Source organism: Apaloderma vittatum, unplaced genomic scaffold, assembly GCF_000703405.1.
Source record: "Apaloderma vittatum isolate BGI_N311 unplaced genomic scaffold, ASM70340v1 scaffold18931, whole genome shotgun sequence".
In the NCBI taxonomy this organism is placed as follows: Eukaryota; Metazoa; Chordata; class Aves; order Trogoniformes; family Trogonidae; genus Apaloderma; species Apaloderma vittatum.
The window spans coordinates 43,727-68,801 of record NW_009701155.1 but is presented as its reverse complement, the minus strand read 5'-3'; the positions used below and the strand labels follow the sequence as shown (position 1 = coordinate 68,801).

The window sequence follows — 25,075 nt, the reverse complement described above, 5'->3', positions numbered from 1 at the left end:
ATATTTTTTGTTTAGTTTCTGGGACGTCTTCTTTAGCTTCCTGGGATTTAATGGGTGTTCAAGATGTTGGCAACTGCTGGAGAAGGATGAAACTGCACCACCTCTGTCCCTGCTGGGGCTAGAGAAAACAACTGGTTGCGAGATGGTTTTTAATGGAAGATTTTCCGAAAGCTGTTGAGCTTGGAGATGTGAGGTTTATGTTAAAAGCTGCTTCAGATTCGTTCCAAGCCGTGTGGCAGTGTACTCCTTTCGTGTTCTCCTGAGGTCCTGATGTGCTTCTCTGCTGTCTTGAGGGTTAGATTCATGGAAAAGAGAGAAGGGTAAGAGGGAAAAAAGCCAGACAGGGCTGGTGATTTGCCTTCCCTTTGAGCCACCAAGCACATTTTAGATGACGTGGGGGAATGGTGGTTGTGGTCCAAGACTCGACATCCTTTCGTGTGATGATTTACCCTCAGAGCAGGAACCCTTAAACTCTATGGGCTCTCTTCTCCTCTCTGGCAGCCAGCCACGGCTCTTGGGGGCTTTGCGAGAGGGATTGCATCTCGGGTGATAAATCTCTCCTCTTATTTTCTTGTACTGCATCTTCTGGGAAGAAGAGCAATACAAAATCCAGAGCTGGAGAGACAGGCACTGTCTCCTCGAGCAGCTTGATTTCACGTAGAGCCAAAGAATAAAGCCTAGGTTGTAATACAAGCCTTTTTCCTTTGGTAAGAGCTGGTTCCCTCTGAATTTAAGCGTGGGGCAAGGTATCTGCCCTGGCACGCCTCCCTGCATATCGCACGGGGGCAAAACCTCAAGGTGAAGAGCACCGAGGTGGTCACGGCAGCTGATGGGCTATTTATACGATGATAACTGTGTCTGTTGCTGACTCTATGAACCACGTCCAACAGCATCTATTTTGGTGCCGAGGAGCCCTGACGGAGCATATTTTGATTAATAAATTATCCCGGTGCAAGGTGTGTGATGGGTTCCCCTTTCACATCTCATGAAAGTCATCCGCTTCCGAGTTCGGCGGCTCAGCAATCCCGAGGCTTTTCGAGGATGCGGCTCCCCGATACAAAGGGTCCTTCGTGCAGAAGGGGAGTGGGAAAATTCTGTGCAGGGAGGAATCTACTTTCCCTGACTGACAGGACTTCACTCAGTCTGGGCAACAGCTGCATCTCGTCCTCCTAGGGATTTGAAGGGTGCTCAAAGGCCAAAGGGGTAGAGAGGAAGGAGGAGACATCAGTGTCTTTTTTCTTTTTTTTTTTTTTTTCCTTTCCCTGGGCTCAAGCCAATATTTTTAATGGTCTTCTTAAACTGTGAGAGCGTTGGCTGAGGGTGATTAAACATTATGGCCTTCGTCTATAAAATCCCTCATTATAGCAGTGTTTCTCCAAAATGATGCCTGTGCCACCATCCACTCCTCAATGAGCCTGGAAAAACGCTCCAAATGGACTGCTGCGATTCATCCCCTTGGTCCCTGCTTTCCCAGTCCCCTGCACAGCCATGGTGGGTGCAAGAGCTGCTGCCGTCCCTGTACCTGGCCAGAGGGATGGGAAGTCTTCCTTCTCCTTTTACCCATGAAGTGACAGGAAATTTGGCTTGTATGCTCTCAGCAAGCCTGTTCCATGTGAGGTGAGAACAGCAAGTCTGCCAGAAATGCATTCAGATTGCTATTCCGAAGTTCATTCTTTTTTGGTTTTACCTTTCCCCTTTCTGAGTGTTCAAAAACACTGTCCATTTACTTTTCTTCTCTCAGTGCTCCCTTCTGCTGCTCAGCCTTTCCCTTCCCATCATCTAATTTCTTCCCCATCTCTGATTCCCAGCAGCTCTGTGGATTTGCAGTGGAACCTGCCTTCCCATGGGATATCCCTCACCAGTGGATGCTACTTCCTAGGCGTGTTGATTTTCTTCTCCTTGCCCTGCTTTCCTTAAAGCCCTCTTTGCTTTCCCAGTGCTTGAAAGCCGAGTTCCTCCTTTAGTGATGAAAGACTCATTTATTCCTTGGCTTTGTGCAGTGGAGCTGGATTGCCTAGTTCTCTGTAAACGTGTCGCATCCTCACCTGGATGGAGAAGGAGGTGGAGGACTTGTATATTCAGCAAAAAACAGACCACAGTCTTGGGCACCAAAGGCATGGAAATGAAGTCCTTGGTCTCCATCTAGAAAACCTGTTGTGGTTCCAACTGGGCTTCAGACAAGGCAGTAGATGGCTCAAGCAAGGACAGGTCCAACGGCTGGTAACTCCTGAGCCAAGTGAGCAATCGTTGCATTGCAGAAGGATGTGCGTGCCGTGGCGTGAGCACTGCTCGTGAGACATCATGTGATGGGGACATGGAAGAGAAGAGGCAGCGGAGGCACCTCTTGAAGGTCACTTGGCTTCCATGTCAAGCATGGCCGTGGTAGTTCTTGTCTGTGTCGTTAGAATGATTTGCAGCGTGCAAACACGGAGATGGAAAGGTCCACGCCGTTCCGTGTCCTCTGAAAAATGAGACTATCTGGGGATCTTGGCTGGGTTGGAACTCCTTGCAAAGGGTCTCCCTTTCTCCAGTGGCCACGAAAGCCGTCAGCTGAAGCGTTGGGGCAGTGGGATGAGGAGCTGGCTGAGCTCATGATGTCCACCTGCCTCCAAGGGCTGGGGGTGGCCATCCAGCGCAACTGGGAGGAGGACAGAGCAAGCGCTGCGAGAGTGGTGGAGTGGACAAACGGGTTGAAAACCATCAACCAGTGTCTTCAACTGCACCAGCAGCTCTGGACTAGGCTGCACTTAATCTGGGCTCAGCTTTTTGCCGGGTCAGCAGAGGTAACAGGGGAACCAGAGAGGAAGGAGAAGTGATGCAAAAGTGGGGAGAATGAGAGACTGGGGGAAAGGAAAGACAAAATTGGATATTTTTTCCCACTTCTCCTTCACCTTTTTTTTTTTTCCTTGCTCTGAGGAAAGTGAAGACATGTGAAGATGATTAGAGGGGTTTTTTTGATTTATTTTTTTTTGCAAAGAAAGCATCTTCAGGGGTTGTGCGTTGCTCTTTAGTGTGAGTGCTTCAGTGGGGATCCACTGGTTAGAGGAATAACAAAGTCGTGGTTGGAGAAGCATTGTGGAGGATGCTCTGAAAGGCCTCTGAGGGCTGAGTTTGAAGACACCTCTTTCTATCTGGAGGCTAATTTGCAAAGCCAACAATTCTCCACAAGAAGAATGGCGCTGGTGGTGGCATGAGATGTTTATCTGCCGTCTGAGCAGTGTTGAGGAGACTGAGCTAGAGAAAAGCCTCTGACTTGCAGCCTGGGACCCTAATTTATTCATCTGTCCTTCCAAAAATGTCTGTGGTCAAATATGAAGCACGTGACCATTTGTAGGACATGGGGCTCACTGTTGCGTTTGGTTCTTTGTGTCAAATTCCTGCCCTATTGACCTATTTCCACTAAAATCCATTGGTCTCTGCAATTACAGATTCCTGTTAGCAGAATAGTATTTTATGATTAAAAAGGTGGGTGTATTGCACTTTATATCAGGGAGGGAGAGCGTACCAAGATTACCCCGATGCATCAACTTTACCTTGGCAACATGGTATTCTTGCAGCACTATTCTATTCCATACATCTCGTGAGGTGTCCTTCAGAGCTGGTGTCGGAAGGGGTCTCCTAAAGAGTCAGATGTAAATTACAGAACGCAGGTGGAAAGCCAAGATGAAAAGAGAATAATCAGCTGAGGGAGGTGACTAGGAATCACAGAACGGTTTGAGTTGGAAGGGACCTTGAAGACCATCTGGTTCCAGCCCCTTGCCATGGGCAGGGACACCTCCCACCAGAGCAGGTTGCTCAAAGCCCTGTCCAACCTAGCCTTGGGCACTTCCAGAGAGGGGGCATCTTCAGGTACAGCAGTGAAAATTAGATGCTAATGTTTTAAGTAGCCATGGAGCAGTTAAACTGTCCATTTCAGATGGAGAGGGTAGAGGGGAGGGCCTGGGAGGAAAAGGAGGGGAGAGGGAGAGGGAGAGGAGAGGAGGATGGAAATGGGTGGCTCCTGGGGCTGGGAGGGGGGCAGAGCCAGACCTGGAGGCTTTGGCTGTCCCACACAAGGTGCAGCTGTGCTTAGGCGGGGAGTTGGATGGGAGCGAGGCAGATGCTGAGTGATGGGAAACAACTTTCTGCGGTGGCAGAACTGTCTCGCAACTCCCTTCCAGGGAAATGACAAATGTTGTGCGTGTTTCGTTCATGCTGAGATATATCGAGAAGACAGTTTGAGGTTTGTTTGGTTTTTTTTTAATTTATTTTGGACTGGGATGAATATAGTATACCTGCGGGGTCTCCTCGCTCCAATTTGGGGCTGGATCAGGGCTTTCTACATACCGTGAGAAGATGAGGCGGAGGGGAGGGTGCCACGTGTAACCTCCTTGGTCATCACTAATTCAGCAGCCTCCTCTGATGTTGTGTGGGGCTGGCATCAGGTATCCCAGGCTCCACATACCAACTGCTTCCTTTTGTCTGAATGACAGAGGGTGTGCCCAGAACCATCAGGAGAGCATTCCCATCATGGAACATTCGTCCTTTTAGCATCTGCCGGCCGTGAGGCTCAAGTGTTGTTTTAATCCTCTTTGGGTGTCTAATTCCAAGAGGAGAAGTCAAGCTGAGGGTAGGATGCTTGGTGGAAGAGGCACAGCCCTCCCTGGCACACTGGTTGCTTGCATGTAGGGTTGGTCAACACATCTGGCAAGAGCCTAAAAGCAGGGCAAGTGTCTACAGTACTTACTCTAATACTCTCCCTGGCACCAGAGGAGAAAATTCCTGAGCTGCAGGAGGCTTCTCTTTGACAGATTTTTTTTTTTTTTTTCCTTGTATTAACCTCCTCAGTCTCTCCTTGAATACTTCCATCATCCTCAGCATCCTCTGGCAAGACACTTCACAGTTAAACTGTTGTTTGTTGTGTGAAGGGTTCCCTGTGAGCTTGGTCTGTCTGTGCCTTCCTCGGATTAACCTGGGCTGATGATGTCCCCCAACTCCTGTATTTTAAGAGAGAATCCATGCCTACCTCAGGGACATGGAACACCTGGATTCAGCCCTGGTTTTGTGTGTGCTCTTGCGTATTTTAATACCCCAAACCCTTTTGAATTCTTCAGTCACCTGCAGCATTGTGACTTTATCAGCTGTTGGAAGGAAAGCAGAACCTTTTAGAGCCTTGAGCTGGGGCAAGCGTGAGAAGGGGAGGGCCATTACGTTTTAAAGTATGTTAAGATAACGCGCAGGGTTCACAGAGCCTGTGCCCAGCTTGGAGCTCCTGCCCTGGCAGTGGGTCTGCTCTCTAAAAATCTCTCTTTCAAGAGAGAGATTGTGGTGACTGGTGGTGGGGAAGAGGCTCGAGTCCTCCCACCTCTCTCTCTGCATTATCCCCAGCACCGTTTGATGTCCGCTGTGCCGGCCCCTTGTGCTCACACCGCCTGTTATTTCCCTCAGGTAACACCAACAGCATCTTTGCACTGGACTACATCAGTGGAGCCTTAACCCTGAATGGGCCGCTTGACCGGGAAAACCCCTTCTACAGCGCTGGATTCATCCTCACGGTGAAGGTGAGACCTCCTCCATCCCAGAGACCCACAAGGAGGGCATCCTGCTTGGGGACAACTCCTTCAAGGTGGAGGTGCAAACCTGGGATACATCTTATGGGCATCCAGAGGCGTGATGTGCTGGTCCCCCGGCCAAGCCAGGCGAGATCTTTAGTGCAACCCCCTTGTATGGTGGCCCAAATCGTAGTTGCCCCTAGGTGGCATTACATAAGGTCATTTTCAGTGCCCTGCCTGGTCTCCAACTAGACCTTCCTGCAGCTGTAGCACACAGATGCCCTAGGATTGCAGGTAGCACAGAGACACATACATTCGGGCACCTCAATTGTGCCCGCTGGTGCCTATTTCCCACCTTTCCCCCAAAAATCCCAAACAGAAACACGAAACGTTATGTCACGTCAGCAGGCAATGGTGTCACAGGGCATCGTTCTGTATCTACCCAGCATGAGCAGGCACAGAGTGATGCTGAAAGCTGCCACACCACTAAAAGGCACTGAACCGTGGTCTTCCAGCCCCACCTGAGAGCGGCTCCCTGGCTCTACTCGCAGCCCTGTAATTAAAATCAATACCAAGCTGGGCAGCTGGTTGGAAATGCATTTAGAAGTATAGATTCTGTTGGGCTAGGGTGGGGAAAAATCAGCATTGTAGGAAGGGTCATTGATCGGGAGGGCAGCAGCATGCACGTCACTGTCTTGTTTCAGCGAGCGCGATGCTTTGTTGGCAGAGGTGGGGAGCCAAGGGACGAGGAATTATCTCTCTTGGTCCGGTGCAGGCTGTACGGTGGGGCATTGTGCACAGAGAAGAGATCTACATCCATCCCTGGTACCTCCTGGTTTGGGCTTTGCTATTTATTTTCAGTTCAGTAGAAACTGAGGGAAGATCTTCTGGTTTTAATCGCGACAGAAATATCGGTTGTATCTTGGAAAAGTTTGTCAACCTGAAAACTGGCCCATTCTCCTGCCTCCGTGACAATGAAGCTCCAACAATATTCTGTTGATCCCAATCGATTATTTTTTTTTTACTTTTTTTTTTTCATTCCCTCTCCGCACAAACTTTGCATCCTCCCGGGAATGCCAACTCCTCCGTGTCCCACATCCGCAGGACCCAAAAGGTTCTCTGCTGCTCTCATCCTGGAGCTTGCAGTGAAAATACAGCTGGATGGCTCCTCGTTCGAATCAGCCTGTTCCGCTGCCGTGCGCAGAAGCGGTGAATAGCGATGAGCCGTGTAGGTCGCATTCACGTTGCTTTTCCATGCCCACGGCAAAGCAAAGATTATCCAAAGGACAAGGAGGAGGGAGTCTGCTTGAAAAGGCTGCTTCACAAGTCTCGCTTTTCTAGCAATAAAATCTGCCCTCTTTCCTTTCGGGAAAGCAAAATTCAAGTCTTTCTTGAGACAGAGGTGCGATACGGAGTCATGACTCAGCTGTGTACTTAGACATGTGTTGCCAAACCTATTTTAAGGTCTAAATCTTGTTTTCCTCTCTTGCCCTAGTTTTCTGTCCCTTCTGTAGTTCTGTGGTGGTTAGCTCCTTGCTCCTGGACCCACCTCAGGAGGTGGCAGAGGAGAAAATAGGAGTGCTCTTTGCTTCGTAGCGGCTTCCCTCGTTTTGAGGACTGTCTTTTGTGTTTTGCGAGGCATTTTTTTACTTCAAGTTTTGCTTTAAATACTTATGGAGGGGAAGGCACCTACTTATCCCCTAGTGCGACCCTGAGTCCTGACAATGTACTACATGATAGGGGCACAGTGAGAACTTGGCCACAGCCCTCACAAGAGAGATGTTAACCCCCTGGGAGGTTTTGCAAGAGTGCTGTGGATCTGAAGAGTGGGTGATGGAAGAGCTGGGTCAACATAGAATCACAGAATGGGTTGGGTTGGAAGGGATCTTCAAGACCATCTCGTTCCAACCCCCTGCCATGGACAGGGACATCTCCCACCAGACTAGGTTGCTCTAAGCCCCGTCCAGCCTAATCTTGAGCACTTCCAGGGAGGAGGCTACCACAACTTCTCTGGGCAACCTGTGCCAGTGTCTCACCACCCTCATAGTGACTAATTTCTTCCTAATATCTGATCTAAAGCTTTCTTTTACGTGTATTCTTTGAAAAATAAAGGCTGCCCGGTTGTTTTCTCTCCTTGTAGGGCACAGAGCTGAATGACGACCGCACACCCTCCAACGCCACTGTCACCACCACCTTCCACATCCTCGTCATTGACATCAACGACAACGCGCCCGAGTTCAACAGCTCCGAGTACAGCGTGGCCATCCCAGAGCTGGCCCAGGTGGGCTTTGCTCTTCCCCTCTTCATCCAGGTGCAGGACAAAGATGAGGTGAGGTTCTCCCTGCTGCAGGTGCTTCTGTCCTCCTTTGTAAGGTAGTGCTGATTTGGGGGATGCAAGGAAGGATAAGTCACTGACAAGGTGCACAGTTATATCCTGATACCCCTGTTTCCAGCTCGTACTGCTGCCGTTGCTCATCTTGCTCAGTTACCCTGAGTGCAGATGCCCTCCCCAGAGAGCAGGCACTGCTCGAACGCCGTCGGGATTGCACGGCAGCTGAGAGCCAGAAAATAGGATTGCATGGGATGCTGATTCTTGCCTGCTTCCCAGGGCTCTTGCTGGGCAGTCCTTTGCCGGTCTGTTTTAGAAAGGGAGGAGGTTTTCTGCTGGGCTGCCCGGGGACCTGCCAGGGAGGGGGAAGGAAGGACCTGTGGGTTCTCTGTGCCGTTGGGGATGGGTACTGCTGCTGTCGGGGTGGAATTAAGAGAGAGCTGCTAGCACGGGGCTGGGGGCAGTGATGCAGGGGACTAGAACACCAGTTCATCACTGCAAATGAGCCGGAGGAGTGTCGGAGGTTTGTTCCTCCCTCGTGTTAATGGAGCTCCTATTCATTAAGCGCTGGTCCGTGCCACATAGAGGATTGCAGCCCGTTCCCCAGCCCTTGGGCTCGCAGCCGTCAATTACTCTGATTATTTGACTTGTGCAGTTCACGTCTGGCTGCTTCTGTGTGTGCCGCTGCACTCGAACCCCCGCCATGCTGCGTGGTGTCTGCTTCGAATAAGTGCTGACACCTCATGGTGAACTTTCCGAAATCTCTCGGAAAGGCTCTGGCTACAGGCTCCTGCCATCCCTGTTCCTCTTCAGCCCGAGCAAGAGGCAAGGGGAGAGAGTTTGTCAGAATAAATGACATCATTGGGGTGTTTTCCTGATGCTTCGGGTATGCGATGTGATAGCACCAAGCAATAAGAAAGGGAGCATCTCCCCCCCACCGCCTCCCAAAATCCCAGTGGGTCAGTTAAAATCTGCATTTTCCAAGATGCCTTTACTGGCTGAAATGACGGATTTGCTTTTCCCTAGCCCTGGGTGGAGTTCACTGCATCTTGTAAAGCCACTCAGAAATTTTTTTCTTTTTTTCCCCCCACGTGATGTGATTATGACACAGAACTAATAATCTACTTGTGACATGATGTCACCGTCCGAGAGTTATGAGTTCAGCCTGACGAGGTGCAGATGAGCTATTAAGCAGATAAAGAGACTGTTTTTTCTTGAAAATGTCAATTGCTAATAAAGAAGATATGGGTATGACAGATGCTCAGGATAGTTTCTGAATAGAGCCGCTGTCGTACTTTCTGAGAGATGTCAGCAGATCCATTCTTGAAGGGCATTGTAGCACTTCTGTTTGTGCCAGAAGGATGAAGGATCTGTCGTTATTTCTGGTTTAAAGCTCATTTTACTGGAGCGACTCCCATTCAAGAATTCACTTTTCAGCCTTGCTAATTTTAAAATGAGAGAATAAAAAATAGCCTTGCCTTCCCCATCGCTCCAGCGAAAAATAGACTCATTCTTTTGATGTATTTCTTTAACTTCCTGAGATTTCCCCAAAAGAATTGGCCGAGATTTTTAAAAGTGCTGAGAGAGGACCTCTTACGCTAAGGGAGTCTGAAGGAGTTTTACCGTACATGTCTTTGGACACCATCATATTAGCACAGATTGCTTTGACCGTAGCATTATTTTCACTGATAAGAAGCACGAGAGAGCTGATGTCTTAGAATATCCAGAGGGAGGGAAGTTATAAGCAATTTGTTGAGTGCTTTTTTCCTGCATTCTCCTGCAGTGGATCCTTCTTATTTCCCCTCATGGATGCCTGCAACAGGATTAACCATCAGGGTAGTACTTTGAGGGGGAAAAAAAGCAGGGAGAGGATACCCAGGTTATGAGAAAGATGTATGTGAACTAGAATTGGGACCGCACCTGCGGACAGGCTGCTTCTAGTGCCCCAAAACTTGCTGTAAAAAAATTTAGGGAGAGGAAATATAGTTGCCTGACGATGGTATTTTGGATGCCCAAGTAACTCAAGAGAGTTGCAAGGCTTTTACAAACCGTCTGCATTCGAGGTAGTTGAGATGGCTCCAGGCTCTCTTGGTTCTCTCTGGGTGCAGGGGTGGAGGAATGGGACAGGAAGGACTGGGTCTTCAGGCAGGGATGTTACTGAGGACAAGGCTGACAGAAGCTATTTCACCAACACAGTCTTCATGCTGGAGATGACACAATTCATTTGTGTAAGGGGCAAAGAAAAACAAGAAGAGAATTATAGACGTCTCCCGGGAGAGCAGCTAAAGAAATAAATGAGAACAGATGGATAGAGGCACAGGAAATCAAAGCTAGAGTCTTCAAGAAGATCGTTTTGTTTGAGTTTTGTCTCCTGCCTCCTAACTTGTGTCTTTCAAGTCCTGGAAGAACCCCTTGGCAGGTTGGTTTCTTCCTTGAGCCAAGCCACCCAGCCTTGTTCTTCCTCCTCCAATGTATTTGGATGCTGTTCCTTTAGCCCTCACACCTGGTGGGGTCTTACTTAGATGCAGCAGCCCACCCCTGAACCTTGCCCCATGTGAAGGTCCTGTGGGGTTGAGTGGCTTTGGGGAGCCTCCCTGTCTTTGTAGAGCTGTGGAAAGGGTTGTGGCGTGAGTCTGGTTCTTAAAACACACCCTATGGGCTGCCAAGGCCATTGGACGTGAAGCTGTTTTGTAATCATCCCCCGGCGCCTTTTTAAGTGGTGGGGTTTTTGGTCTGTCTTTTTTTGGGGGGTGTTTTGCACAAGCTTAAATGATTGGTTTTTGAAGGAGTTAGATTAAACGATTCAGCAAAGCACTTAAAAGTGCATTTTCATTGCACACAAGACAGCGCTTGAAAAGCACACGCTTGAATTTACCTCTGTGTCGAAGTGCCTTTCTGGAGCTGGGCTGGCATTAACGTCTCAGACAAGATACTTAAGCGGGGTGGTGCCTCCAAGGAGAAATCCGTTGCTCTGAGTCTGTCCTTTGCAAACTCCCAACTGCCATCCCTCAAATGTGGTCGTGGTCTTGCTGCAGGAGGAGTTGGCTGGGGGTGCAAGGTGGGATGGAGGAGCGTCTCCAAAGGATGTACTCGAGTCAAGCTGAGGCGACCCCAGATGTGGATTTGGGGTGCAACCAAGAGGTGTTCAACCAGGCATGCTGGTTTTTCTTTTTGGACAGCAGAAGAGTCTATACACTCTCCCAGGCTAGTGTTCGATTCTCCTCTTGTTCGTGTTGCGATAGATAAGCAGGGACGAATAAATCCTGTACAGGAGACGGAAGATTAAAACCTTGAATTTATCCACTTTTGCAGCCAGGTTTGTTTCCAGGTCAAGAGCAAGAGCCCCGAGCTGTGGAACAAGTTAATTCACAGGGCTGGGTAGCTCAGGCTCCTCAAGGCTTGGCTGAGGTGGAGGATGCAGATATTCCCCCTGGATATTCTGGTGTTTTACAGCCTGGTGGCTTGATGCCGGAGAACACTGTGCAGGAGAAAGGAGCAGGGCATCCTTCAAGGCATCCCCCATCTGAGTTTCCTATCGCTGCAAGATCCACAGAGGTATGCTAAGAGAAATGGCAGCGTATTTTCTCAGGGCACGCCAGGGAAACCAGCTCTTCTGCTGTGGCTTTCACTTGATTTTCCTCGATGCGGTTGACTGAAGGGGAAGAAAAGGGCAGAGGCTGTCTAAAGCACAAGTATGATGGTCTGACATTTTAAAATAACTTTGAAACAATTCTCCAAAATAAGCGTATTGAGGAAGATGAATGGAGAATTATTTAAAAAAAAAAAATAATCCAAGCCATCATATTTGCCGCATAAAACTATATCAGAGACTCGCGTAGGGATTTCGTATGTGCCCATGCATGTGCAGGTGCAATATATGAATCATCCGTAGCATATATATGCATATGACAGACACGTGCACTATAAATATGATCTACACGGCAAGGAACTGTAAGGGGAATTGACGGCACTCAAGTATTCTCTCCCAAAAGTGCCAGCTGCCAGTTGGGCTGAATTAGATTTCACAGGGGTTTTTGCAATACATGGAATTCACCAGCAAATTACCCTTAAAGAGGGAAAATCAATCATTTGGAGCAGAGATAAGCTGAAGGCGAGGCAGCCTCGGATTGATCCCGTCTGTGCAAGCGTGTGTAGAATTCAACAGATAACCTGGGGGAGAGCAGGGAAGGAGAAAACTCCGCCGGGAGCGGGGTAGAGGGCAGGGTCTGACGCTTAGGATGTACAGAAGGGTGGGAGGAAAGGACTGCCAGCTTGGGGAAGAGCATCAGAAAGCCTGGGGGCAGCATTTTGTTCCAGGCATCCCACAACACCAGGGATATCCTTAGGGATGCAGGGCACAAGTGATGATGGGTGCTGGGAGCTGGAGAGAGGCAGGCGACTCCAGAGAGGCTATTCAGTGCACTCGAGTTAAATGCCTTGAAGCAGGTGAAGAGAATAACTCTCTTTATGCCTTGTATTTTCAAAGCAAGGATTAAGCAGTATTTGTCTCTCACTAGCTAGAGCCAGGAGTAAGGTATCCAAGCCGTACAAAGAGGCACTAATTGCTTGTTTTTATTTAAAAAGAAAAAATTAAAATTACCTCTTTTTCTGCCCCCTTCCACCTTCACCACTCTTGAACTCTTAGCGCTTTCCTTTCTTCGCAAACTTGCCAGAATGAGGGCTATTAAACACTCCTCGGCTTTGTGTAGGTAGTAGTCTGTGCCTAGAAAGCGGCTGGGAGGAGAGCTGGAGTTACGCTGGATTTTGTGCTTTGGAAAGGCGGCGCTCTCCATTTTAGAAAAGCAAACTGCAGCTGAGATAGGGCAGAGGGAACCAAAGGCAGCCCTATAGCAAGAGAAGAAAACTGAGGATCCCAGGCTGCTTTTCCCAAATCTAGCTGACTTGGTGCTGAAAACTCTTGCAGGCCACCAACCTACCTGTGCACTTCGGTGGTTTCAGGAAGCAGTTGCTTGTTTGTCTAAGGGGTTCGATAATTTTTCTTTCTTTCTTTTCTTTTTTTTTTTTTTACATTGAGTTTTTATGTAGCCATTGGTAAGTGATGCTAAATACTTGTTTTGAAGGTTGAATAATTTCTGAAGCGTTCCCATGCCTACTCCCATGAGGAAGGGGCTGGGTGGGAACCGGAGTGATGGGTGAAGGCAGTGGGTGATGTTGGGTGAAAAAACATCCTCGTTCAAAGCTGGAACAGCTGACGTGGCTGCTCCTGACGCAGAGCTGAGCCGTGCCCTGTGAACTCATCTTCATAGAATCGCTTAGGTTGGAAAAGACCTTTAAGATCATTGAGTCCAACCATTAACCCAGGCCCACCATGAAACCATGTCCCTGAGCACCACATCTGCACGGCTTCTAAATCCCTCCGGGGATGAGGACTCATCCCGTCTCGTGGGTTGGGGGAGCGGGCTTTCAGCCGTGATTCAGAGCAGTTGCAATGAGCATGTCCCCACGTGACGCCCGGAACCTCCAGAGGGACACACGTACCCACCTCCTAGCATCTCACAGCCTCATCCCTGAGCTCCTGCCCTTGCCCACTGGTCTAAGGGGATAAGAGGGATGGTCCATCACGAGTTGTTCAAATATGAAGCCTTTAGGGTAGACCAGTCAGCAGCCGCTTTTTTGGAAGTCACGTACGGAGACGAGGGTGATGCTGGCATTGTGGCAACAGGGACACCATGCAGCCCCTATTACACACTCTGAGGAATCCACGCTTGAAGAACAAAGTAATAATTATGCCCAACTGCAGCTACGATTGTCTTTTAGCTGAATTGACATGAAATTTCCATCGGTTGCGGCGCCGGCTCCAGCTGGGAGGAGGTTTGATTGCAGGGCAGGAGGCGGCAGGGAAAAGCCTCGAGCTGCAGCGAGCGCTGGCCCCGCACACTGGTATGAGGGATGGGACGAGCTGGGAGATGTGCAAATACGTACCAGCTTTGGGCAATAGCAAAATTCCTCCCCAAAAGCCTATTTTTTTTATTTTTTATTTTGATGGTTCCATTTGTTTCGAATGGAGGGTGGGTGCAGACAGGTTTATAGTTGGAGGGTTGCTAGGCTCTGGCAGGCTGCTTGTTAATTTATGCCTCTAAAAGTGCCAATTTGCTTTCAGCGATGGGGGGAAAAGGAACTCGAGCAGCACAGGAGCTGGTGGGTGAGGGGTTGGAAGGGGAGGGAAATGAGCATCTTGTGCACTGATAACACCCCCGTGCTCATCCTCAGCCCTACAAAGAGATGATGCTCAGCCATGAGCCCACCACTGCACACCAGGACCTCTGCAAGCCTAGAGAGACTGCACTGGTCTTTTGGGGGTTTTTGGGCTTTATTTTCTTCATGAACACGTTTCAGACCTGTTGTTTGCTCCAGGTGGCAGGAGCAGGTAGAAAGGGGTGAGGAAAATATAAGCAGCTCCCCGTGGCTTTCTCTGGAGCAGGGGGTCCTAGCTGTGAGCTGAGCTGAGCCAGCCCCTTCTGCTGGGCAGCTGATAACAATGTGAATATTCAGATTTGCTTTCAGCCATCTGCAGGGGGTTCGCAGGCTCCGGGAACCAGGAGCTAGGAAAACAGCATGGGGGCAGAAACAAAAAAATAAATAGCCGAATAAATATATAAACGGCGACTCGCAGCAGCCCTCTCAAGAGGCAGATGTATTCCCCTTCTCCAGACATCACATGGGGAGACTGAGGCACTCGAGGGGCTTCTCGTTAGCGATGGTGGGTATCTAGAGGCTGATCTCCTTCCCCAGCTGGAGGGGAATTAATCCACCCGGCTCTCTTCCTGCAAATACTCGGGTTTCTTTTGATGTTTCAACTTTTATCTCATGCCTCCAACAAGCTCGCTCCTCTCCAGCTTCCAAGAAAATCCGTTGCATCTCACCACCACAAAAGGTGCTTTTGTGTATCGTGGGGCGGGCAGCGTGCCGTGGGAGACACACCGAGAGGGCTTGGCGGCAGAACTGGGCAGAAAGTCTTCAATTAAGTGAGGTTTTGTGACTGGTGGAAAACTGTCTTTTGTTATAAATCAACATCATAAGGATAAGGGTGCAAAGGAACTGCTTGGGGAGCGATGCTTCCTCTCACTGTTTTCTGATTCCTCTACTCCCTCCCTCCCAGGCTGTGTACCGGTGTCAGGGACCATCCCTTGCTTGTGCCAGAGCTGGCACATCTTATTTGCCCAGCAAAACAGCTTTTGTAAAGGGGCTCAGTTTACCTGAGACCAGATCTCTTTTGTTCCCTCTGGGATGCTCAGCTCTCTGTTTTCCACCAGCTGAGCATTGCTAGGCTTCTGGAGCGGAGGCTGTCCTTGGGGCTGAGTCCTGTGGCCCCTTGGTTGCCCTCAGGGCTGGCTCATTTGGCTCTGTGGTTGCCCTCAGGGCTTGATTCTACCCTGTGGTTCTGCTGGAGATGCTCAGCTTGCTCCAAGGTCTTGGGGCTGCGGGGAGGAGGGCAAGCAGGGATTCTGCTCGTGTCGCCGGCTCTCGGCGGTCACGCTTAGACAGCTATTGCTATTAGTGCCCCTTCGTGCATTTAATTGGTCCCTTTTTCTGATAGGAGGGAGGTCATTCGGGGAAAATTGGAAAGTCGGCTCTGGCAGCTTCTGAACTTACTTTTCACGTGCTCTGCTGGGCCATGCTTTAGGAAGGTGTGCCGTGAGGGTCGTGAAGTGCTGCTGTGCCTATGTCGGTGGTCCTGCTGCTTTGCTGGCTGGGTCCTGAGAGAGCAGGAGTAGTTTGCCAGTTCCCAGTTTAAGCTGTCTTACTGGAAAAAGCCCTCTACATGGGACAGGCACCTGTGCTGTGCCCCCCAGCACGAGGTGATCAAATGCCAGCGTGTGATACCTTGTGTGGTGCAAGGATCTTCAAACAAAAAAAAGTTTTTCCTCCAGCTGTGTGCCATGCAGGTTTGTCCCAGGGATGCTTTACTTGCATGTGCAGGTGGATTTTGTATCAAATGGGTGCGTGTGAACAGGAGACTCCTAGAAACCACACGCATTGTACTCCCAGTAAGCACAGGAAAATGCTTCTGCTAGACGCCGAACCCCGTGACTCAGTTAACCAAACCCAAGCAGAGAAACACCCTCCTGCATCTCCGGTAATTGCATTTTGACACGTCTGAAGGTGAAGGGCTGTGCCCAAGCTGCTGGCGCTGGCAGGTTTGCACCCGCTGCACAGGCTTTGTGGTCGGGCTGGTGCTTCTGTCCCCAGGTGCCCACAGGTCCTTCCTCCTTGGCCGCTGTCGAACCTCCGTCTCTCTCTTCCCAGGGACCCAACAGCGTCTTTGAGGTTTACCTGGTGGGCAACAACTCCAACCACTTCATCATCTCGCCGACCTCCATCCAGGGGAAGGCGGACATCCGCGTCCGTGTGGCCGTGCCGCTAGACTTTGAGACCATTCCTCGCTACGAGTTTTCGGTAAGGCTGCACCCACATTCTTCTATGGGGACATCTTTATTTTTAAGAGCAAGCTTCTCTCTTCCTCTGTCTAACCCACACTGTGAAACTCATTAAAACCCGGAAATAATGACAATAATAACAAAAGAAAAGGAGGAGGTGGGGAAGAGATTTGCTCCATGCCTTTTCTCGCTTTCCAACATCCAAAGGCTCAGCTGCAAGAGCTGAAGCAGAGCGTGTTCCCCCTTGCTACGTCACAGGGCTGTAAAAGCTTTATAGAGCATAAAACGTTGTTTTAAGTGTGCCTGTCAGGCACCAAAGCTCTCCCCAGCCTCCTGCTCCAGCTTTGTCCAACTCTGCCTGAGCTGTAAATTCTCAGGCAAGCCGAAGCAGGCTCATATCACACCAGTGGCGTTAACCCTGGCAGAGGCGCTTTCATGCATTGATGGAGGTAGATGAAGATAAACCTTCCTCCTTCTGCTCTAGGCTGTGGTGGGGTGGCAGGTCCCGGTTCTCCGGTTCGCCAGGGAGCGGGTTCTCCGGGTCGCAAGGCAGAGGCTGGGGCTGTTTGAGGCAGGAGGTTCTGGATGTTTGGCTCACCCAGAGCTGAGCAGCTCCCCAGGGCACATGGAAGAGGTTCTTTCCTGTTTTTGAGCATGCATGCTTTGGTGGCTAGTACTGAGCTGGCTCACCTGGTGAGGGAGCTCAGGTGAGTGTTTTTAGCACCCTTAAAGAGTAGGTATCTGCCCCAAGCTTTGCAAACAGTGCCTCCAACCCTCCTCTCTGCTCTCAGCTCTTTGCGAACGAGAGCATCCTGGACCACGTTGGCTTTGCGCGTGTGAAGATTAACCTCATCAATGAGAATGACAACCGCCCTGTTTTCAGCAAGACCCTGTACAATGTCAGCCTCTTTGAGAACACCACCGTGGGCACCACCGTCCTCCAGGTCCACGTGAGTAGGAGCACCTTGGCTCACTTTATCAAGTCCTTGGCATGCGTGTGCCCATCATCAGGGTTGGGCTGTGGTAAGGGAGATGCTGGTGTTGGGGTATAGTCCTTCAATGCACTTTTGGAACCAATGCCTTGGCCTTTCATCGTCTTTGGGAGATGCGTGTGTGGTTCCCATCATGCTTTGAGCTCAAGGAGAGTCCTGTGTGGAAAGGTCTCATCTGCAAACAGCAGCTTCTCCTGAGGCTACTGATCCCAATGGGCATGATCTTCTTTCTCCCTCAGCCTCACCGCATAGAATCGACTAAGTACCTCAGTTGTGGGCGTGGCTTGTGTCCCATCATGTATTTCCTGCCTCTCTCTTGCCGTAAGTCTTGTGGGAAAAGGTGCTCTTATCCCTAATGAACTCGGTCGCTTTGTCAGCGAGGGTGAACCCCCAATGTTTATCTTTCAGCACGGGCTTTCTCGCTGCCCCCTTTGGAGGCACCGTCTTCCTCAACCAAATTGAGGTCAGCTGAGCCAATCAAAGGGTGAAGGATGGAAAAAGAAGGGAATGACTATATTTAGCAGAGCATGGTATTGAGTGGTTGGCAGGCAGAGATGGTGATGATAGCAGGGTATTTCCATAGGGCTCGTCCCTCCCACCTGGGTTGTTGGGAGCACCCAAAATCCCCGTTGAGAAGATACTTTTCCTGGGGCATGAGGGCAATGTCAGGGCCAGTGTCGGGGCACAGCAAGAACCAGAACAAAACCCTGCACTGGGAAATGGTCACAAGAGGGAGCAGGGCTCCTCTGCGAGGAGGAGTATCAAAGAGGGAGACTATCAAAACCCCTGATGGGCTTTGGGTGTGTTACTACTGCTATCGTTAGCTATAGATGAATTGAGGGGGCCCCCATACCCCTGCTCTCCTGGGATGAAGCCCCTGGTCTCCCACCTGTGCCAATCCAGAGAATAAAAACCCTGACAAAAGGGTTGGGTGCCTGTGCGTAAGTGTGTTTACTCTACAAACAGATGGTGTGAAACTGTATAGAGCCCCTGAGCTGTTCCCATCTGACAGTTATTAATATTTCAAGCAGATGTTTAGCTAGTCAGGCCGTCAGACGCTAAACAATGAGATTGTTACTGCATCTCCTCATTCCCCAACTTCCAGCTATGCCAGCGTTTCAGAGGGGAGCGCAAAACGCCAAGGGTTGAATCTTCTCTGATAAATCGGAACGGATGCAATTAGCGCTGAAATTCAGCCTGCCCTCCCCAGCTGATCCCAAACTTTTAACAACCCTCATAAAGTACCAGCTCCTCCTGCTCCTGCCTTCAAGACGCAGCCCTCTGCTCAATTCCACGGCACTGCCCCTTCAGCTTCTCCATGTGCTGCAGACAAAAAGTCTTTTTTTTTTTTTCTCCTTTTCCTCTTGCCTGACAGGTTTCAACAGGTATTCCCACACCTGAGGTTCGGGGATAGGTTTTTGGAGAAAGCCTGGCCAGCGCCAAGGAGTGCCCACTTCTTTGGTAGCTGCTGGGTGGCGTCTTCATGAAAGAGGACTTCTGTTGGCTCAGTACTGCAAAACGCCCCTTTGTATGCAAAAAAAATGCAGGTTTTGTGCAGTGCATTTGGAGGAGTGATGGGTTTCCAGGGTGTTAAGGGTAAACCAGGAGGTTTTTATGAACAGGGGAGCGCGTGGGCAGGGCGAGCAGTGGCCGAAGGACGATGGGTGACTTCCCAGAATCTGTTGTTGGAGCTGGCTGAGCAGAACTGGCAAAAAAAAAAAAGAAAAAGAGCAAGCAGACTTCGTTTGCAGTGACAAATGGCCATTCGTCTCTGCAAGCATTTCTGCTCCTAATGTTGGTGACAGCAGAGAAACATTGCCTGTTACACGTATAAATCAACTGTAAAACAACCCCAAGTGCCGGCAGCCAGCGGGGACCCAGGGCCACCGCCTGCTTTCCGCTCTCTGCCCCTTTCCCTTTGCCCAGGGCTGTGTGGGCTCAGGTACACGTCCCTATGGCTTCTTGGGCAAACCAGCTCCTTCCCTGGCACGGCACAGCCTTGTCCTGCCTCCCAGAGTCTGTTTGTGTGGTCTTTATTCTCTCTTTGGTGTTCCCTCCATCTCCCTGTCCATCCGTCTGTTTAATTCCATCCGTGAAAGGCATTTATCATATTCAGGTCGCTGTTTGCTTGCACGAGAACATCTGGAGAGTCCAGGCTTCACGGGAACAGCTCCCGCCGTGAGCAGGGAGCCTGCAATATGCCCAAAGACAGCCTTCTCTTCTGCCTCTGTGTTCTTTGACAAGCCCCTTAGGCCAGCAGTGGCTTCTGTGTTGGCTTTTGCAGGTTGTCCTGTGACAGAAATCACTGCTTTTTGGAGTTAGGTGTGGGTTGCGACCCAACGGCTCCCTGTCTAGAGGTGTTTTAGTGGCCTTTCTCCACTCAATCTTCTGTTTTCCTTTGGCGCAGGTCCTGCTGTGCAGGGGAAAGCCAGGCTGGAAAGGCTCGGAGAGTCCTTCTGCGAGGCTGGGGTGAAGAGGGGAGGTGATCAGAGCTCACCCTGAAGATAGGGGCGAGTTCTGCCCCAGCTCCCAACAGATATTGAAATATTATCTTTTCTTTTTCTGAAACAACTGACCATGAAACCTTTTAATAATGTAAGAGAAAAGGTCAGCGAAAGAATTTCACACTTCTTGAGCAAGCAGGCAGCCAGTATAACTTCATGCCTTCCAGGAATAAGAGGTGGTGAGAACATATAGTTGTACCCTAAACTAACTGGGGCTCTGACACCCCCAGCCAAGTGCTGCCTGTTCATCTATAGCCGTGGCCAGTGCCTCTGATGGGTTTAGCAAACATCTGCCAAAGCAGGTCCCAACAAGTAGCTTTCTCCTGGGGTGAGAGGGACAGAAGAGAGGAGGGCGTCTCCAACCCTCCTATCTCCCAGTGAAGAAGGAGAGTAGCTGGATGAGGGAATGAGTTGCCAGAGTAGACTACCATCCACAGGTGTCTGACCAGATGGAGGGTCACAGAACCATTTAGGTCAGAAAAGACTTTTTTACCTTCCTGGCAGCAAGGAGCGGTATCACTGCCCCACCAGCCCTTATTTACCATCAGAAGGGACATGAGCAGAGAGAAAAGTCTTAGAGTCCCATGCTTGGTGGCTCTGGATCGATGCTGGTCAAGCATCAGACCTAGTTGCTCCATCCTTTCCCAGGTGTGGAAGGTTTGAAAGTGATCCCCTGGTCTCACATCCCATTAGCTGTGGTGGGGCTCCCGTCAGGAGCTCTTCTGTGACCTGGGGAGGGGGAGAGGTGTTGGTGTTAGATGGAGCTTTTGGCTAGGAAACGTTTTTTGGGGTGATCACCAAGACCTAACCCAGTTTCCGGCAAGCCCCCCATGATGGGGAGAGGTGCAGGGGGACACGGTTCAGCCCAATATCCCCTCCTGTCCTCTCAGTGATGAGCTGGAGCTCCGGCGCTGGCCGTGGCCCTCGCGTGCGGCAGCAGGCTCTTGGCCAGGAAGGTGTGAGTGTGTGTTCACGCCTGTCACACTGAGCGTGTGGTGTGTCCCGGGTCCTGCCGCCTTGCAGGGTGGGAGAGCAAAGTGCTCCTCCAAACCTGCCTCTGGACACTGCTGCTCTGTCAATGCGGTGCCAGCTTCCCCCCCCCCAAAAAAAGCAGGGACCTGTACAGCGGCGTAGGCACGTGCTCTCCGTCAATGGAGAAGGTGCCTGAGACGACCCGGTGGGAGGTAAGAATTAAGGGATGGGAGGTTAGCTTAAGCTCCTCGTAAGCTGCAGATCTGCAGGGCAAAGTCCTCCTGAAAAGCTCCGATAACCAAAAATCATTAAAGCCCGAACAAACCAAGAGTAACTTGTTTTTAACACAACAATGCGTTTGATTTGCCTTGAAGGGTTTGGAGAAAAATGGTTCTCCAGGGAAGTGTGGAAAGTAATCCTAGCTCCGTGATCCCTCCTCTCCGCTTTATTTGCCCCGGTCTGGCTTGGCTGGGATCGGTTGCCGCGGGCTCGGGCAGCCGGCTAGCAAGCAGGAGGTAACTGGGGAGCCTGCTATGTGACCCCCTCCTGCACGACATTTTTGGGCAAGCCTGCTTCTGTTCTTTCCGGAGTTATCTTTCTCAGACCTTAAGGAATAGCCTGAGCAGTTCTCAGAGCTCAGACTATAAACTTACGGTGCCCGATGCAAACATCAGGGCATCGATTTCGGCGTGGGAATGGTTTTCTGTAGCTTGTGGTATACAGCAGGGCAGGTAAAATAAGCAGCGTGTTCCTTCGGGGCTTGATAACCCGAATCTGTAAGATGGTCCCGTGCTTTTAGAAACCTGAGTATATAATCTTCAGATTCTTCTATGGAGGGGAGGGGGCGAGAAGGTTGCTCTGTCTCTTTTTGTGAATGCATTAGCCTATATGTTCTTATATATATAAATGTGTGCGTGTATATATTATTTTATATGCATATGTTCCAATTGACATTCCTGAGTGGTCCCTTCCTGCCACCCTCTGTGGGTTGCCCCCTCCCTGATCATCATCCCTGTCACTTCCATTCACTTGGATTCTCGGTTTTCCCCCTCCCTGCCAACGCGCTTCCTCGGGAGAAGCCTTGTTAGTAAGAGCCTAATGAAGTAAATGCGCTAATTAACCTTCCATTACTCTCCTCATTAAGGCAACCTTTAATTTAGTTGGCAAAGTTTCTCTGCTTTACTGCCCAGCTGTCAGTTTTCTTCTGCTTCTTCGATCTCTTCTTGGCCTCGCATCGGGGATGGGAAAATCGATCCCGGCCTGATTTTCCTTTCCCCTTCCTTCCAGCCAGCTGTAAATGCCAGTCAACAAGAAAGTAATAATGTAGTTTTCCCACCCTGGGAAGCAGAGTTGCAGGCATCAATAAGCACCTATTTAAAATGCAAATCGCTTTCTCAATCAGCCGTCAGCCGCTGGCGTGAGTTTGGTGGGGGATGCTGCGGTCCATGAGCTCCTGCATCCACTTGAAATTCCCTCCAAATTTTGCTGGAGGAGGGGGATTTTGAAGATCCCTGTGTAGGCTCCTTGTTTGTGTTCCTGACTCTGCAAGGAGTTGCCCCCTGCGCCCGTGTTGGGAGCAGCTTGCACCTCTTCTGCTTTCCCGCGTGGGTTTGGGGAGCACCAGATGGTGAGACGCTGGGAGAAGAGGACTCCCAGGTCAGCCTCCATCCTCCTTTCCTGCTCGGAGTGAATGCAAAATGTATAGAGAAGGCCTTGCTGGAGAGGAGGGTGAACACTAGGGAGGTGGTCATGGGGATCTGCCAGCTGAACATCCAGGGCGAGCTGGGTGGTGCTGAGAATGGCTTCGGGCATGGCGAGAGGACTTTTAGGAAAGCAGGAGGGACTTCAGAGGATACTGGCAGGGATATGAAAGCACGGCTCAGCAGCAGGCTGGAAAAGGAGTGGGACTCTCAGCTGGACATTTCTGATGTCCGCCAAGCCTGGACTTTGTCCCTCCTTACAGCCCTTCTCCCCTCCCCTGGCCCACACAGCTCACCCTCCCCTGTTAGCATCTTAATTGATCTTGTTGTTCTCCATCCCCCGCGAGTGCTCCGACTCCAGCTGTGCTTAAATAGAACAAAGTCTCTTCCAATTTCCCCTACGCTTAAAAGAAAATTGAATCCTTTATCTGCAAAAGGAGAGGAAAACTGCAAACACACAAAACAGTAAATAGTTAAATAATCAAAGCAGATGGTTCAGTATTTCCTAGAAAGTTAAACATGAATGGCTTGTCTTCTTCATGCTTCTATTTAAAAAAAAAAAAAAAAAAGTATGTATATCTACTTGCACTCCTTATTCCTGTTAAATATTCTTATCAATGCAGCTCTCTAAATAAAGGAAAGGGGGAGGAGGGAGTTACCAGGTAGCAGCGTGATTGACGGACCTGAAGTCCTCGTCTTTCTGTCAGGGCCCAGTGCTCTTTGGCTGTGTTTATCTCTTTAATCTAAATATCAATCCGTAAGATGGAAATGGAGTGGAATAGGAATCATGACAGCCTGAGTGCTATGGAGAGAGACGCTTATTGCAGCTTCTGCAGCCTCTCACTGTCCTGATGGAGCTGTCAGGGCAATGCACAGCTATAGCGTCGAGGTGGGAAAAACAAAGCAAAATCACAGTCCTCCTCCCCCCCCCCAAAAAGAAAGGCCAATCCAGCCTGTGAGGTGGGAAAGAAAACCACGGAGCAAATGCAGACCTGCTCCCTTCTGGATTGCGTCCTGCAAAGCATCAACAGGGCAGCAGGATTCCCCCACAGCAGGAGATGGGGTTGGGTGGGTTTCCCCTGCTGGTGATTTGGAAGGTGGTTGCGAGATGAAGGGAGAATTTTTCCCAAGGTGTGGTACTTGCTGCCGTGCAAGCAGCCCACCTTCACACATCCATCTTGGCAGTCCCCTTAGGGCCATCGCCGTCTTCACCTTGATGATACCCTCTCCCAGCAGCTCTGTTGTGCTTTCGCACCCGCAAAGCTCTGACAGAGCCACCGCTGTGGGGATTTTAATCTGTTTTCTAAGCTGGTCCCTAGCACCCACGTCTCTCCCAAGGCTCTGTTCCCTCAGGCAAAGGTGCCTCTGATCATAGGAGTAAAGCTAAGGCTCCCCATCCCCTAAAACACCCTTGAGAAGCAGGTGTTTACTGGCTGACTGAGACTCGGGTGTAGTTTCCAGCTCCCAGGGAGTGAGGATATTGTCTTCCCAGGGCACAGCCTGTGGCTTCTGGACCACAGTTTTCCTTGGGCTGAACAAAGAGCAGTGCCATTGCTCTCTCTGGGTGTTTGCCTGCTAGGCAGGGACATGTTTTGGGCTTGCTAACTCTTGCTGACAACTTAAAAAGCCCATTCTCCAGTTGGGTTTGCTTCACATTCAGAGGAACTGTGGACTATGTCCTACTCAGGATGAATTATTTTCATTCCTGTTGGATGCTGGTTGGGTTTTGCCATTCCCTTTCTCCAGGCCAGGTTTCAACATGTTTGTGTCCGTCTTGAGGCAAGGACCCATTTGACTATTCCCTCCTTCTTTGCTTTTGTCCCCCTATTCCCTGCTGACCCCAGATGATACCTGTCACCTGGATGAAATGGGAGTTGTAGATGATGGGAGGTGTGACTAGCTTCTGGGAGCTCTTGCGAATACTTCAAAAGTCACTAGGAATTTATATTTCCTCCACTGGACTTTGACCTTAATTTCTTCCATTTTGCTGGGCTGTAAAATTCATTAGAGACCCGACGGCGAAGTGATTGAGATGTCAAGCCAGGCAATCATGTGGTTATTTCATCTATCAGATGCACCGCTTGCCATTTAGGTGGACAACAGGAGAATAGGAAATCAATGCGGTTCATTAGCCGGGTACTTGCGCCCAGCTCCAGTAAAACCCACTGAGGCAGACATCTAAATGGTCTTGGTGTCACCTTGGGCAGTGGAAGTCCACCCTGGAGATGCCTGCATCTCTTGCTTCAGGGCTGTCTTCTGTCTCCAGCCCCAGCCCTTGGCTACGGTAAATGACTCCTCGCTAAATCAGAGCTGCCCAGGCAAGCGTTAACTTCACTCATGAGGAGCTGACGTTGCCGAGCCCACTGTTATAAAACACAATCAAGGAGGCTGGTTTTTTTTCCTCTGGTGGCTAGAAGAGGTGGGCAAAAGCTCTGCAGTTCCCAGGGGGTTGATTGGCTATTTTTCTTCCCCCCACTTTACTCCCCCCCAACCCAGGTTCAGCGAAGCCTTCTGGAATCATTAGCAGCGACTGAGTCCCCAGCTCGGAGTCCAGAGCTGCTGGGGAAGACAGTGGTAGCGGGGGCGCCCCCAGCATAGTTCCCCCGCTCCCGCCCCCCTCCTTCCCAGTTAATCACACCACTGCGCTC

The 25,075-nt window shown here is 50.2% G+C and overlaps 1 protein-coding gene across 1 annotated transcript in view; it reads left to right on the top strand.

Moving 5' to 3' along the window:
• CDH23 (cadherin-related 23) overlaps positions 1–25,075 on the top strand; it is a gene marked incomplete at its 5' end in the record, with an annotated part of 139,077 nt that overhangs the window by 81,614 nt on the left and 32,388 nt on the right. Inside the window, 4 exons of the mRNA XM_009879061.1 lie at positions 5,428–5,540; positions 7,672–7,860; positions 16,129–16,278; positions 17,051–17,209. Of these exons, the coding sequence (XP_009877363.1) occupies positions 5,428–5,540; positions 7,672–7,860; positions 16,129–16,278; positions 17,051–17,209 (611 nt within the window). The remainder of the gene's footprint in view (positions 1–5,427; positions 5,541–7,671; positions 7,861–16,128; positions 16,279–17,050; positions 17,210–25,075) is intronic.